The 16,815-nt window shown below is 39.6% G+C and overlaps 1 protein-coding gene across 1 annotated transcript in view; it reads left to right on the top strand.

The window, feature by feature from the left end:
- Positions 1-13,158, top strand: part of LOC140242867 (serine-protein kinase ATM-like) — a 70,190-nt gene extending 57,032 nt beyond the window's left edge. Inside the window, exons 51-56 of the mRNA XM_072322613.1 lie at positions 410-568; positions 6,434-6,602; positions 7,137-7,223; positions 8,226-8,340; positions 11,744-11,807; positions 12,612-13,158. Coding sequence (XP_072178714.1) covers positions 410-568; positions 6,434-6,602; positions 7,137-7,223; positions 8,226-8,340; positions 11,744-11,807; positions 12,612-12,953 — 936 coding nt within the window. The 3' untranslated portion in view covers positions 12,954-13,158. The remainder of the gene's footprint in view (positions 1-409; positions 569-6,433; positions 6,603-7,136; positions 7,224-8,225; positions 8,341-11,743; positions 11,808-12,611) is intronic.
- Positions 13,159-16,815: the final 3,657 nt, after the last annotated feature.

Below are 16,815 nucleotides of genomic sequence, written 5' to 3'. Positions count from 1 at the left end.
CAACTTCACATTTTGTTGTGTTGTCTTGGTATGAACCATTCTAAAGCTACAAAGTGCCACATGATGTGTGCAGTAGGACTGTCATTATATCATTTTACCCAGATAAATTCAAAGCATTTCACAGGCACCATTGGCATCCCTATATGATTTTCACAATTTTGAGTATTGTAATGATCGTAGTAAGGAATTGTGCGTTATCTCCTCATAACTTTGAAAGAGAAGTCTCTATGCAGAGAGTTGACAGGAAAAAAAAGTGAAGGATAGTGCATATGAACTGAAGAGTAGGGCATACTAGTAATGTGTGCAAGATGCCTTTTTAACATTGTTTATATCTTTTTACAGAATGTTGTTTAATGCACCTTTAATAAGACCTTTGGTTAAGGATTTGCCTACATGTGGTTCTTAACAGGTGGTGCCACTCTGCCAAAAGAGTGGTCTCCTGGAATGGTGTGAAGGCACTATGCCTCTAGGACTCTACCTGGTGGGAGACTTACGCACTGAAATTGGGGCTCACAAACGCTACAGGCCCAATGACTGGTCGGCTACGCAGTGTAGAGGCAAAATGGCTGTAAGTCAATGTGAATGAAGACTGCATGTGTACACACCTGTTCGTATAAGTTTGATGGGTCTAGGACTTGTCCCCCGGAGGACAACTCCCCCGGGGACTACTCCCACCTGACAACTCCCCCGGAGGACGTCTCCCCCGGAGGACTACTCCCCCGGAGGATGTCTCCCCCGGAGGACGACTCCCCCGGAGGACAACTCCCCCGGGGGACAACTGGCCCGGGGGACAACTCCCCCGGGGGACAACTCCCCCGGGGGACAACTCCCCCGGAGGACAACTCCCCCCGGGGACCACTCCCCCGGAGGACCACTCCCCCGGGGGACCACTCCCCCGGGGGACCACTCCCCCGGGGGACCACTCCCCCGGGGGACCACTCCCCCGGAGGACCACTCCCCCGGAGGACCACTGCCCCGGGGACGCCTCCTGGGGGACAATCCCATACTGAACAGAGATTTTTTTGTGTGTGTGTGTGTGTGTCCTAGAAATTAGAAATAAATTCATCTGTGTAAAAACAGTATTCTTTTTAAATAAAATGTAAATTAAAGTTGGCGTTACCTAAGACACGTCCATCTTTATAACAAAGTTTTTGAAATCTCAGTACAAAGTTTTTACCATTGTACACGCTACATGCAATGTCGAAAAAAGTAGAAACGCAGGTCCATTTTATCACTGAAAATTATTGGTCAAGAGATAAACACATTGACGGATACACGCTTTTGAGGGGAGAGTTCATTCCTTAGCATGTACCTGTTATTCTTCATTATTTTATAATATTTTAAGAAGTCCACTCTTTGATGATTTTCTTTTTCTTTTTGCAATTCATGATTATGATAAGGAATATGTTAAATGAAAGAAAGATATCATTCAGAGGGGTGAAGGTTCAAGTTTTTGAGTTTCTTCAGTTTGTCTCCCTCTACAAAGGAATATGTTGTTAGAAATACCCTTTTAATGGGGTTATGATTTTTATCTTAGATTCTTATGATAGTTACTATCCTGTATGTCACTGTCAGTAATTTCATTGTGCAATTTTCGTTTGTTATGTTGACTGTGAATTTATCTGAACATCATTACAATTCTTAATGTCGGAGAAATAATTGACAGAAAAAAAATATGAATATTCTGTTCCTGAAAAGACTTGAACGTGTAAAAAGGTAATATCTTCCAACCGGCATTAGGCACTATAATGCAGAAACAGTATTAGCACTGGTTGCACAGTTACCATGCATCCTGAATGCACCAGCCACATACCGGTATCTGCATGACACACGTATAACATAACCCTTGCTGTACTATTGTTGGTAGAAAACACCAGATTGATAGCTAGAACTTGTTATTAAGAGTATGGTAGTCAATACTACTTGAAAAAATACAGAAAAAATGCAAAAAAATGGCAGTTGGGGTAGGGGTAAAAGGCAAGGAAATGTTATGCCTAAATATGGGCAAAAGGTTAGTATCATGTGGAAGATTAGGTTTTACACTAAAATTATCATTATAATCCATTTCCTTGACCCCCAAAACATGGGGTTAGACACCAAAACCATCACAATTGACCAAAAAATAGCCTAGTTATAACCAGAAATGTATTTTTAAAGCCGAAACGGCGACCAGCTTTTCGGCCGGGGCACCCTGGATTTCGCATTTTTCGTTCTTTTTTTTTTTTCAAAAATGGTGTCAGTAGGCACAAAGTCATCAAACTAAGGTGTGATGAGCATGTTCTGAAAATGTCATCCTCTTTAGCCCATCTCTAAGAGATATCAAGGGATGACGACTGTAATATTTAGCCTGTTATTTAGAGAGTTCCTTAGTTGTTTCCTTTAATCAGTCAGAATAAGCACACGATCTTGGCAGTAATTTATTGTATTACAATCATGACGAGTTTGAACAATGCAAATGCTTTAGCGATATCGATTGCATTGGATGCCCAAGGGAAGAAACGGACACTGGTCAAAAAGAATATGTGCACATTTTGTTAACACGCAGGTGATAGGTTGATATGTTTTTATTCTTCTAGGTCTTGGGTGCAAGTAAGGAAGTTTGCTGAGGTAGTACATCTACCTCGGGGGTTTCTCGAGAGGGGTAACTATAGAGCATAGCAACAGCATCATCTCTGTGGGGATTGGTTGGTGCTGCATAGCTAGGCACTAGTCTCTGCGTTCAAACTGTACTAATTTCAAACATTTGGCATCTCTCTGTTTTTAGAAAAGTAAAGTTTCTCTTTTTCACACAGATTTTTTCATTTATCAACTACCACTGAAACTTGATTAATAAGCCATTGTCTTTTTAGGATTATCATGGCAATTATTTGATACGTTGTTCACACAATATACTTGTCCTATTTGAGTAATAATGGAAATACGTCTTGTATGGGCGTGTTTGACTTGCCATATCTTATATCTTACATTCAACTTTACTACATGTGTAATCATAGCAACACATCTTATAAACACAAACATTACTGATACTTGTAAAGTGAGTAACACTTCACTTCAATATTGAGATATCACGGCTTTGTATGACACATTACAACGCACTCTTATAACGACGTAAGTTCAATCCCGCTCTTCACACTTGGAGGAATACTTGTGATTGTTTTGTAAACTGTACTTTTGTTCACTTTTAGAAATGTGTTATTTTTGTCTTTGAAGAAACGTTAATCATTGTTTCTCTTATAATAATCGACAAAGCTGTTACTTTTGATAAGTTAGATGAAACACTTTTATTGCACTCAAAATGTAACCAACTCTACTCTCCAGATGAATAGTTCAACATCTAAACATTATCACAATCCCGTGATCATTGTCATTTCATTTCCCGTCAAATTCCGGTATCTATCCTATAAAATAGATAAGTTTTTACACTGGTCCATATTTTTGACCTGATCTTGTGATACGATATTATGTTGAGTCATCTAGCTTTGTTGCATTAAGGATTGTTTTCCGCTCTACCTCTTCTGAAGTCAATAAACTTATTCTGTTTTGACAGGAGCATTTTTCCTTCACATTCCACTATGCAACTTCTTGGAAACTTTGTCTTTGAAACAACAACGCTTTTCGCTTTGATCAAAGTAATTTTACTGCACTTTTGTTTCTTGGTCAGCTTTGTTTACACATTCTTTATTACTTTTGGTTTCAGCAGCTGACTAGCTGTTGGCAGGGTGGTCCTTGTCCTCCTCTGCATCAACAATTGTGCAGGACTAGCATCCAGCCCATCGATCGGTGTGTTCCGATAGTCAAGAAATGCCAAACCTGGATCTGTTCCATCTCTCATTGCCTTTTTCATTAGACATTGCGATTTGTACTGTCTTTTCAACTTTCCCATTGCTATGTAGAAAGTGATGAAGACGTGACATGCTTGAATTGGTACTGACAAGCAAACTCTTTGAACTGGTCACTTGTAAACTGTGTACCATTATCTGATACCACAATCTCCGGTATACCATTACGTGCAAAAGTGTTGTTTGCATACTAACTTCAATTACTCTTACGCTAGACATTTTTTTCTTTGTTTTCCATGTTCAAACGTTATCGAATAAAACTGTGTGAAACAAAACTCAATTTTCAATTAATTGAAACTCGAATCATCCCATCTTTGTGGTTGAGAGATTTGTGTTGGTCGTGCGGGTGTGCTTTCCCAGGGCTGTTGGAAGATATTACCTTTTTACAAGTCTTTCAAGTCTTTTCAGGCACAGAATATTCATATTTTTTTCTGTCAATTATTTCTCCGACATTATTTCTCCGACATTAAGAATTGTAATGATGTTCAGATAAATTCACAGTCAACATAACAAACGAAAATTGCACAATAAAGTATTACTGACAGTGACATATAGGATAGTAACTACCATAAGAATCTAAGATGAAAATCATAACCCCTTTAAAAGGGTATTTCTAACAACATATTCCTTTGTAGAGGGAGACAAACTGAAGAAACTAAAAAATTTGAGCCTTCACCCCTCTGAATAATATCTTTCTTTCATTTAACATATTCCTTATCATAATCATGAATTGCAAAAAGAAAAGGAAAATCATCAAAGAATGGACTTCTTAAAATATTATAAAATAATGAAGAATAACAGGTACATGCTAAGGAATGAACTCTCCCCTCAAAAGCGTGTTTCCGTCAATGTGTTTATCTCTTGACCAACTTTCAGTGATAAAATGGACCTGCGTTTCTACTTTTTTCGACATTACATGTAGCGTGTACAAAAGTAAATACTTTGTGCTGAGATTTCAAAAACTTTGTTATAAAGATGGACGTGTCTTAGGTAACGTTAACTTTAATTTAAATTCTGTATAAAAAGAATACTGTTTTTACACAGATGAATTCAATTTTAATTTCTAGGACACGAATAAGAAACATCTCTGTTCAGTTATGGGATTGTCCCCAAGGAGACGTCCCCGGGGCAGTTGTCAGGTGGGAGTTGTCCCCCGGGGGAGTTGCCCCCCGGGGGATGGTCCTCCGGGGGAGTGGTCCTCCGGGGGAGTGGTCCCCCGGGGGAGTGGTCCCCCGGGGGAGTGGTCCTCCGCGGGAGTGGTCCCTCGGGGGGGGTTGTCCCCCGGGGGAGTTGTCCTCCGGGGGAGTAGTCCCCCGGGGGAGTTGTCCCCCGGGGGAGACGTCCTCCGGGGGAGTAGTCCTCCGGGGGAGACGTCCTCCGGGGGAGTGGTCCTCCGGGGGAGCTGTCAGGTGGGAGTAGTCCCCGGGGGACTAGTCCTCCGGGGGAGTTGTCCTGATACGAAGTTTGATGTGTCGTAGACCTCATAAATAGATATTTAAAGGGAAGAATAGCTTGCGCTGGTCAATTCTGTTTGGGCTGAGGCATAATCAAATATAACTGGAAAAAATATGAATTCATTTGTAGTTGATTTTGAATGTCTTCCTTGCAAAGTGAAATTGAAGATTACAAGCGTTTCTACTTTTGTCACAGTGCCCAACCCCCCCCCCGACATTTTTTGAGATCATTTTAACATGCAAAATTTTTTTGCGCTGAAATTGCATGACTTTTTTCTTTCATATTTTGTGCACATACATGTAAGTACGTAAGAAATTGAAAAAAACATAAAATGCATAAGAAATTCATTTTGATACTGCAGTTATTTTCTCCTAAATTTTTTATGATACTATAAGGAATATTTGAACAAAAATTAGCCCATTTGAAGCTTTATTCAGGGTTTAAGAACTTAAAAGATAAAAAATAAAAATGTAATGCATGAATTAGCATAATTATCATAATTTAGAGAAAATGACTGTGTTTTAGGAAAAATTAAAGATTCATTCTTGGACATCACATAGTGGGCAATGTGAGTGCCAATTTTTGCCACGATTGCTTGATCAACGGCAGAGATTTTTTTTTTTTTTTTTTTTTTTTTGGGGGGGGGGTTGGGGCAAATAAGCCAGCCCCCCCCCCCCCCCCGTACAATTTCAAAATAGCCGAGGCGTTATAGTTTTTACGTATGCCCCATGTTGCTTGCTTTGCGCATGTGACTTTTCGTAATGAGACATTTTTACCATAATTTTTTACAGTCACATTCAACTTACCATAAATGTGAAGATGTTTGTGACTCTGAAAGTAGATCTTATGGCTGTTTCATATTTATTCACAAATGTGAAGGTACTCCAGAATGGAGGTGTAAGCACCACTGTAGTGATTCCACATCTTTAATCTCCTTGTTATTGTTACGACCTTCGAAGACTTATTTCTGATGTCAGTGACAATGTGTCCTTAATGAGGACAAGCAGTTTGGCCAAATCACCTTTATTTTCTTAAGTTTTTATTCTTTCTTTGTCTTTGCAATGTTCCTGCATTTTGCTTCAGCTGTGAATGAGCCACATGTTTGATTTCTGTACCAAATCATCTTCCCAATGTTTTAGGCTGCTCATCAGGCAGGTGACTATAGTACCAAGTATCGGGAATTCTCAAAGGTGTGCAAATATTTCCAACCTGTCTTTCACCATTTCTTCCTGGAGCGTTTCCTTGACCCGGCCGACTGGTTTGAGAAACGTCTCAGCTACACACGCAGCGTTGCAACAGGATCTATAGGTATGAGAGGAGAACTAAGGATATATGGAAACAGTGTTATAGTTTAATTAGAAGTGTAACATGTACAAATTATTTGATATGCTGTTCTAAGGAAATAAACTTGTGAAATTCATGGTAACAGAGACTTTTTTTTTTTCTCCGGTGTATTTAGTCATTTCCGTCTTGTCTTTCTTGTCAGTTTCTGGCCTTTTCCCCTTCAGCCTACCTGTATGAATTTGTCTTTCTGCTGTTCTGTTCATTTCAGTTTTTGTCTTCTTCATCTCCTTATTTACTCCTTTTCTATTGCCTGTTTTTCTCTCTTGCTCCTTTTCTAACTATCTCTTTTTTGACTGAGATTAGCTGCTTTGTGAAAAGGGATGTTTTGCAATGAGTTGTAATAGATATCTGACGACAATACACTAGCCGTGCCACTCATGTGACTATTTCTCATTATGATAAGTTATCCAAATGTCTGAATATTATACATGCAGTATACAGGAGTGGAGATAATGACTCAAAACAGTCACACTGTTCTATTCTCCTTTGCGTTGACAGTGGGCTATGTTGTTGGGCTTGGTGACAGACACGTACAGAACATTTTGATTGACTGCAAGACAGCGGAACTGGTGCACATAGACCTGGGTAAGAAAGTTTGGAAGTTTGTGAGTGACTAGAACCAAAATGAAGCCATTCACATTAAAAAGAATAAATGGTCATGATATTGAGATGTATAATCGTATCCAATAAGTCTATAGAACTGACAGTGTGACGTTATGTTTCTGTATTGTTTATTTTATGTGCAGATTTTAAATGATCTGGTTGTTAGGGTTGAATCAGTTTATTGTGTCTTGCTACGTGGGTAAATTTCATCCAAAGAGTTCAATCCAGTGTACCAAGATTAAATATTCAGTTATAGTCATCTGTTTGATACTAATACACTGTAGCTCTCAGAACTACTTGTACATTGTACACTGTATATACTGTGAGACATCAAATTCTAACATTTATAGCTTTGACTCTTTCGCCTTTACTAATACAAGCAAGTTGTGTGGCCTCGTCGTGATCTATGATCATCAAATTCAAAACAGAGCCCTGTTGCATAGAAATTAAAATCAGAATGTAAATCAAATCAATCAACGCAAATCAATCACAAGCCTCTGAATACTCAGTTGTGATTGGCTAATGCTCGACTTACATTTCATTTTCTGGCGTATGATCAATTTCATTTTTTTTTTTTATGCTATAGGGTCCAGAATTGTCTGATACAGCTCAGCTTCAGTGATGTAGACAGTCGGGAATGATTGTTTGCATATACTCCTTCCTTCAAACTTCATACCTCTCCCTTAACCCATTGAGGATGAGTCCCGAGTGTACTCGTGCAAGCGTCTATGGGAAGTGTGTGTTGTAGCAAAATCAGTCCGTCCTCAGCGGGCTAAACCAAGAAAAATGTTTCTCTGAGATAGCAGATATTCAGCCTCCCCATCATTAAAGGTTGAAATAGTTTTTTGAATGGGGAAAAAAAAAATACAAATCAGTCTGATTGAAAAACCCTGTCTTTAATTTTATTTCATATTCTCTGTGATATTTACAAACTGACAGTGATTTGATGCAAGATGTAACTGTCCTCCTCTTTATACTGTGCAGGAATTGCCTTTGAGCAGGGTCGCAATCTGCCCACTCCTGAGACGGTTCCGTTTCGTCTGACGAGAGATCTTGTAGATGCCATGGGAGTGGCCGGTGTGGAGGGTGTCTTCAGGAGGTTAGTCTCAGATTCTACCCTGATGGGTGCATTACCAGTGGTGGATCCAGCTGGGGGCGCATTGGGCACACACCCCCTCTTTATTTTTGTTGAAACATAGAAATAAAAAGGAAAAAAAGGGGGCATGTGCCTCCCCTTGGGGACTGTACAGTACTGCTTGAGGTGAGGATTCAGCTTGTAACGTTTTGCAAGATATTTAGAAACCACTCTATGAAATGTTAAAGAGCATAGAATTCTATGGGGAATCAAACAAGAAGATCCTAATGAAAGTTGTGGCCTGTGAGTTATATTAGGATCGCTTTTTGTCTCGCCCACCGGAGGTGAAGGCGAGACTAAGGGATCCAAATGGCGTCCGTCCGTCGTCCGTCCGTCGTCCGTCGACGTCACAAATGTTAAAGTTTACCTGCAAGACTCTCTTTATGATCCATAACTTGGCAACTGTTATAGCAATGGCAGCCACACTTGGGTGATAGAAGCACTAGGGGTATCTTCATGTTATGGTGTTGTCGGAGGCCATGTGATGATGTCAAAGGTCATTTGAGGTCATATATTAAAGAGAATGTGCAAGATTCTCTTTTCTATGTTAAAGTTTACCTGCAAGACTCTCTTTTGACAAATAACTTCACATAGGTTGCTTGGATTACAACCTAACTTGGGTCATAGATGCACTGGGGGTACCTTCATGTTATGGTGCCGTTGGAGGTCACAGGATAAGGTCAAAGGTCATTTGAGGTCATACGTTAAAGTTTACCTGCAAGACTCTCTTTTGACAAATAACTTCACATAGGTTGCTTGGATTACAACCTAATTTGGGTCATAGATGCACTGGGGGTACCTTCATGTTATGGTGCCGTTGGAGGTCACAGGATAAGGTCAAAGGTCATTTGAGGTCATACGTTAAAGTTTACCTGCAAGACTCTCTTTTGACAAATAACTTCACATAGGTTGCTTGGATTACAACCTAATTTGGGTCATAGATGCACTGGGGGTACCTTCATGTTATGGTGCCGTTGGAGGTCACAGGATAAGGTCAAAGGTCATTTGAGGTCATACGTTAAAGTTTACCTGCAAGACTCACTTTTGACAAATAACTTCACATAGGTTGCTTGGATTACAACCTAACTTGGGTCATAGATGCACTGGGGGTACCTTCATGTTATGGTGCCGTTGGAGGTCACAGGATAAGGTCAAAGGTCATTTGAGGTCATACGTTAAAGTTTACTTGCAAGACTCTCTTATCACACGTAACTCGACACATGTTGCTACAATGGCAATCAAACTTGGGTGATGGATGCACTGGGGACACCTGCATGTTATGGTGCTGTAAGAGGTCACAGGATAAGGTCAAAGGTCATTTGAGGTCATACATTAAAGTTTACTTTCAAGACTCTTGGTGAAGGCTTCCTAACTTGTGCACAGAATTGTGTGAGCATGTGTGAGCATTACTGATGTAGATTTATGCAAACATAACTCATGCACATTTATGCAAATTTATTAAAAGTCACTATTTTGCACCTGATTTTGATGTTGTCTGTTTAAAGTGGCTTATTTGTTTGTTTCAGTTTTTCACAGGTTTTACAGGCAGGCACTACCTCTTAGGCAACAAAGGAGCCCATTTATTTTATGGCAATATGGCGTATACATGTAATAGATGTGGAAAGTCATTCCAGTTGAGAGCGAACCTCCAGAAACATTCATGTAATATTTGCTGCAAATGTGGGAAGCAGTTTACCAGGAAACAAATGTTGCATTCACATTCTTGTATAGGTGGTTATTTTCGCAAGTGGGCGAGACACAATATTGCTAATGCCTTGTTTTGATATCTCAGCCATTTCAAGGCCAGTTTTCATCAAATTAACATTGAATCCTTCTTGAAATTACTGGTACATGCTCTTTCATATTTCATAAGAGGTTTCTCATTATCTCACCCCCCCCCCAAAAAAAAAAAAATGTTATAAACCTGAATCCTCACCTCAACCAGTGCTGTACAGTCCCTTTAATTTTGTAAAGGCACCTCCCCTTTACGGAATTTGTGGATACGCCTCTGTTGATTGCGTGGAGTTCATGTGTAATGAGTCTATGCACAGAGCAATAATGTGTCAATCTGTTTTCCCTGTTCCTAATGTACAGAAGACAAAACCATGCGTGTGAAAAAAAGGGGGGGGGGGGGTTCAGTTCAGACCAACAGTGGGTGTGGTATATGGTGCGTCATCACATTGCCCTTCAGAGATTATGAAAAGTATACACAAATCAATATTTGATTTCAAGCTTGGCACCTGGTGAATTCATGTCTGTTAACCCTATTCTAACTGGGCTATTTGAGACCAAGTTTTTACTGAGGGGGGGTCAATTTGACCCCCCCCCCCCCCCCCTTCAGATCTCGGCCGCCGATCGTGCGATCGCCGCGAAATTTTGCCTGAAGATAGAGCTGGATGTAAACTACAAGATAACATGGTCATACAATAGAAAAATATTGCCTTTCTATTTTTAATAAATTAATTATGCAAATTTGTGCATGAAATCATATTTTCACCTATAACTCCATTAAAAAGACTGGATTATTGCTAAATTTTTGTGTCAGAATTCCTCAAGACACATCAAACAATTTTCTTGAAAAAAATTAGCACAATCGAAATCAATTTCTTTTGTTTTTTATTGTTTTGTTCATTTCTTATGTGTTTTATTGTTTTTTCGACCTTTTGTTTTCTATTGTTTTTTTTTTGCCAAAATCTGTTGCAGGCACTTTTTCAGGCTTATCTTCACTAGAATTGATTAATTTCAATGGTTAAAAGTTGAAATAATCTAATTTATATCAATTTAACCAAAAAACACAATTTGCATTGGATTTGCACACGATATCATGAATTTGAGCTGTTTTTTGGTTGACATGCATATGCAAAACATTACGTAACTTCAGAACGGTGTACCCGGACGTCGCAAATTTGGTCTCAAAATATGCGGGAGACTTCAATGAAAAAAGTCTTGAAACGACGCGGCAAAATCTTTGCGCGTTGCGAAATTGTGGCGCGAAACGTCGAGGAGGGGTCAATTTGACCCCCCCAGTTAGAATAGGGTTAAACCCTCCCCCAAAATATTTGCCCCACATGAGATGTTTGTTGTGATGATGTAGCACATAATGATTCTACAAGTAATATACACATAGAGGCAAAAGTTGGTTGGTTAGAACTAGAAACATTTTTTCTTTTCTTTTCAAATTGCTTTGTTAGTTTATGAGAGTTTGATTATTTCAGCATGTGAATCAAGCATTGATGCCTAACCTTGTGATGCCAGTTTGTTTGGTGTTACCAAATCACGACCCTTGGTACAATCTCCTCTTTTGGCTCCTTTTCTGACTCCTGACTCTTTTTTTATACTACTTTTTCACTCTTTCTCTGTCACACAGGTGTAGTGAGAAGACAATGGAAGTGATGCACAATTCCAGGGAAGCACTGTTGACAGTGGTAGAGGTGTGTACACTGTATATCCATTGCCAGTCTTGTATTGTACAAGTTCACACTTTTTATGTGCAGGGTCAGTTATAGTGATCTTTCATTGTTCATGATTTTGTTTGATAATGAAAGTGTATCTAGACGTACTTTTATGCATTTCCCAAGGTATCCACTTCAGTTCTTTGTACTAATTAAATGTAACATGCAAAATGTAAGAATTGCCATGATAGAGTAGTACACTGTAAATATCCCGCATGGATGGCCTTCACTCCCTGCTTCAGTCTTTATCATTCTGGTACAAAGGAAAAAAACCGACAAAAACTTTTGGGTTTGTCATGAATACAGTGGACTCCCATTATAACGAAGTCTTCGGGACCCGCAGTTTTCTTCCGTTATATCGCAATTTCGTTATAACCAAACAAACAAACAATAAAAATACATAGAGTGGACAATGTTGCAGCCTGAATTTTGACTTCGTTGTAACTGGAATGTCGTTATAACCATGTTCGTCATAATGGGAGTGCACTGTATAAAGATTGGTGTTTGCCTCATCGTGATTCTGAATATCATTCAGATTATTACACGTGAAAACAAAGGTAAGCATGTACTTTTGTGTGCACTCCTCATACCAAATTTATGAATATAAAAACATTACAAATTTTGTGAAAATTACAGAGCACTTCACCTGCACAAGTGTTTCTAGTATTGTGTGTGTGCATCGTTTCTTTTGTGTGTATGAAACAGAGTTTTGATATCTTTTCTACACATTAGAACACTTTAGCCACGAACACTAACAACTCTTGGTCCCTCTCCTTTCATCAGGTGTTGCTGTACGATCCTCTCTACACCTGGACCATGTCCCCCTCCCGGGCCCTAGCCTTACAAGCCTTGGACCGCAACGAGGCTGGAGAGGCCTCAGAGCTCAACGCCACCGGGGCCGACACCCACGACGTTCTCCCCGACGATGATGACGGCGCAGGAAATGGCCGAGAGGACGTGAATCAAGTCGCTGAGCGAGTCTTGATGAGATTGAGACAGAAGCTTGGCGGGCTGGAGGATGGAGTGGCCCTGAGTGTGGAGGGCCAGGTTAGTCTCTTGATCCAGGAGGCTAGGGATCCTAAAAACCTGTCCAGACTCTTCCCTGGCTGGCAGCCGTGGATCTAACTTGACAAGCACACAAAGTAGATGTGCCAAAGCGGACATGCTGTCCATTTAAAGAGTATATGTGACCCGCTACAATGAAAGGATCCAAAAGTCGGGGGAGGACGATTTTCTGAAAATGACATGACTTTATTCCCTTACTCTTCAGCTTTAATTTCATATATAACACTTCTCATAAACATACTCGGTTGCGGAGATATTGGGGATTTTAGGAGACCATGTCGAGTGGTCTAGAAAATCAGCGTTTCGAGAAAACCGCCTCCAAGTTTTCTTTCCGACGCAATCGTGATCAAGGGGAAGTACGACAGTTTTCACCTCTTGACAATAGAAGGTCTGCTCATAGCAACCTCAGCGATGTTCATTCAAGCTTAGCGCCAGCGGTCTACCCATGACCAATCATCAACCAGGGTGCCACGCTCTGACCAATGAGATCACTCCCTCATTGCTAGGGGCGGAGTCTATCTGCGGCGGTAAATCCAACTCTTCGGACACGTTTCTGTTCCATTGAAAGTCACAAAATCATGGCCCAGAAAAACCTAAATTTCTTGCCTTTCCTTTAATCATTTAGCTTCAAAATTTCGGCAGATGATAGACAAAACATTACACTGAAAAATCATGCCAAAAATAGAAATTCGGTGGTTTTGACCGATTTTGATGATCTGACTTCAAACTCAATTTTCTCAGCTTAGCCGTCAGCGACTTTAGGATCCTTTTGTTTTGGCGGGTCACATATGTGTTTTTCCATTTCTGACAATCCAGACTTCATTGTTGTGCATTATATGTTTCCTTTCTAGAGAACTAAGATATCACTTATCTGTATGCATAATGATATGAATTTGTTTTAACTCATGTGAATGTACAAGTATTCAGACATGCTGATACAATGTACTATTTTACAGGATAGTATTATTTTTTGCCAAAAATGCTGCAATACCTTTTTCCTTTTTTTTTCTCTCTTTTTGCTATACATTGCTATACATGTGTCTTGCAGTGAAGGTAAAAACACTATTTTTCAGCAAAATAAAAACAAAGAAACAACAAATATGTATATGCCTTTTCAGCCCTATGGATGCTGCACTGGTAAGGTTGGCATCCCCATGTATTAATAGTGAGGCAGTCATTTTTCAGACATTAAACCTATACAGCAGCCACCTTAACATCTTCCAAGTTTGTTGAAACACAAAGTGAACACCATTTTGCCATAATATACATGTTTGTTTGGCTGCAGTCACAAGACAGTGATTCTCTGTTTTTCCACACTGGAGTAAATCAGTCGAATGAATTTATGAGCCTCAATATACAAAGGTACCAAGGTAGTTTTAAGTCAAATCCATGGTTAAAGACACACTCCTCTATGACGAAAACTTTACACTTTGTCCATCGATTGACGATTTAAACAACGGATGAGCAAAATATCGCCTGTTTTTTGTACAGTGGGCCTATCCAGCAAAGTGTGACAGGGGCATAAAGGAGGCAGTAAAACTGAAAACATCCCCAGTGAACAAGGCATGAGAAAGCCTCAGCTATCTGTAGCAGTGAACAGTGAAAGTGATAATGTTTTTGTGAATGTTTTGTCTACACACTAACCCATTGAGGACGGGCTTATTTTGCTATAGACATCTGCCCGAGTATACTCGGGACTCGTCTTCAATGGGTTAATTGCATATAGTGTACTATTAGCGAGTATGGTGTATGGTTGTGCATATACATTGTAAAGGGTCTAAGGCAATTACCCCCTGGGCAATTACCCCAGACCTCACCTGGCCCTAATCCTAATCCTAATCTTGAACCTAATCCTAACCCTAACCCAAATCCTAACCCTAACCCTAATCTTTACTCTAACCTTACCACAAACCAGTATTTAGCGGGGGGGGGGGTAATTGCCCTCTGGGGGTAATTGCCCTGATACGATTGTAACATTCACAACTGCCAATACATTACTGTAAAAGTGGAAATTTTCACAATGTTGACATTTTTGCGCATTTCGCGCAACCAGAAACCAGCGCGAAAATAAAATCACGCGACTACTTTTGCTTGACATATGTTACACCTAGTTGACATCTTGATTCTGCGGAATTAAAAACGTGAAAATCTTCTTGCCCGGCTGAGTGCGAAAAATTAGTCACTCGAAAATATCCACTTTTACAGTGTTTGCAAATATTGTACTATTAGCAAGCATGGCCATGCATATAACATTGGTTCACAACTGTCAGTCTAGAAGAAGTACAAGTATCATGTACATTGTGCATGTATTGTTGATAATTATGTTGACAGCTAAAGCACTGTGTAATAGGGCTACTTTGTATGGTACCTTGTCAATAGCTCATGGTATTTTTTTTTACTTATGTGACTTTGTAACAAATATGAACATGTCAGGTCCTAGACCAAACCATCCTTTGATTTCTTTTGTATTCCAAAGCAATAGCTAAGAGATATCAGACATTTTATGAATTAAGTTTTAACACAGTACTACTGATTTACTTGTAATTTCTAATGTATATTTTACTGAACAAGTCTTCCTTGCCTGAGATGATAAAGTACGTATACTCCTTTTTTTCTTTTGTTTTTGTTGTTCACCATTCTGCCTGTAGGTTGTGCTAAGAGATTTATTTTGATGTTGTATCAAAAGTTTGTCTTTCCAGACATGTTTAGTATACTAGTTCGCACAGATATCAGCATCACCGTTGGGCAATAGTTTACATCTATGTCAGGATACTCAGTCATACAGTTGAACCTCTCTTATCCGGCCTCCCTTTATCCGGATCTCTCTATTATACGGACGCAATGTCGCCGTGATTTTTTTTTTTTTTTTTTTTTTATAATTACGGGAGGAAAGGGGGATTCCCAACTCCTTGAGAACTCCTACACAAACACACATGAATTACATATTACTTCCAACATTAACATATACCTCTATTTTGGGGTCTGTTACTGAGTGTAACAATGAAAAGGTTGCAGTATACACATTACTACTTGTGGTACTACAATGGGCTACATCAGTACATGTGTATGTATATGTACATGTATAAAGCATTGAGTCTCCCGTATCCGGCCAAATCCCTTATCTGGATGAGCCCCGGTCCCGACTTGTCCGGATATGAGAGGTTCAACTGTACATTGTATGTCATGTCTTTGAGTAGTCATCAACTTTCATATCAAACTTCAAGGTACACTATCAAAGTAGATGTACTTTCTCATGCTTATTTTCATTAGACTGTAATGTACAAATTAATGCACATTGTATATGTACATTCTAGAATATCATAATGCAGATGATGTACGTATGTTGTGGTAGATTATTAACCAAGTGACTGAGTGTACACAGGTATAAAGTGAATCTTTCTTTCTTGGCTAGTCTCCTAGGCAGGTTTTGGAGGAACATGCCTACATTGACTGTATATGAATGATATGATACAGGGGAATGAGGACCTGAAAGCCATGTCCAATACCTTGCCATATCGGGTTCCTCCCTGTATCAGGATGCAAAAACAAAGAAATATTAAGAGTTGGGACCGACAAAGTCACCTTGTTTCAAGAGGATTTCATTATATCCAACCTCTTCATTATGAGGTGCCACAGTGAATTCTAGCTGGTGAAGCAAAATACAGCATACATCTTTGTAGCAAGGATTTGGTGTTCATTCAATACCTGGTATGTCACAGTGCCCATGTAGTCTTATACATATTCCAGGACTGTTGTAGAATGTGAGTTTCCCTCTGATTAAAGGGACATGAAATACATTTGAGCGGTGTAAATTTTGGTCAGTGGCTGAAAAGTTGAATCTGGTGTTTGTAAATTCTCGACTTTGTAGACTAGCAGAACTCAAAATAACCAAAGCTTGATGTCAGTGAAGTCAGTGTCTGCT

Source organism: Diadema setosum, chromosome 19, assembly GCF_964275005.1.
Source record: "Diadema setosum chromosome 19, eeDiaSeto1, whole genome shotgun sequence".
NCBI lineage: Eukaryota > Metazoa > Echinodermata > Echinoidea > Diadematoida > Diadematidae > Diadema > Diadema setosum.
Note: the sequence above shows the minus strand (reverse complement) of the source record. Positions and strands in the feature narration are given on the sequence as shown.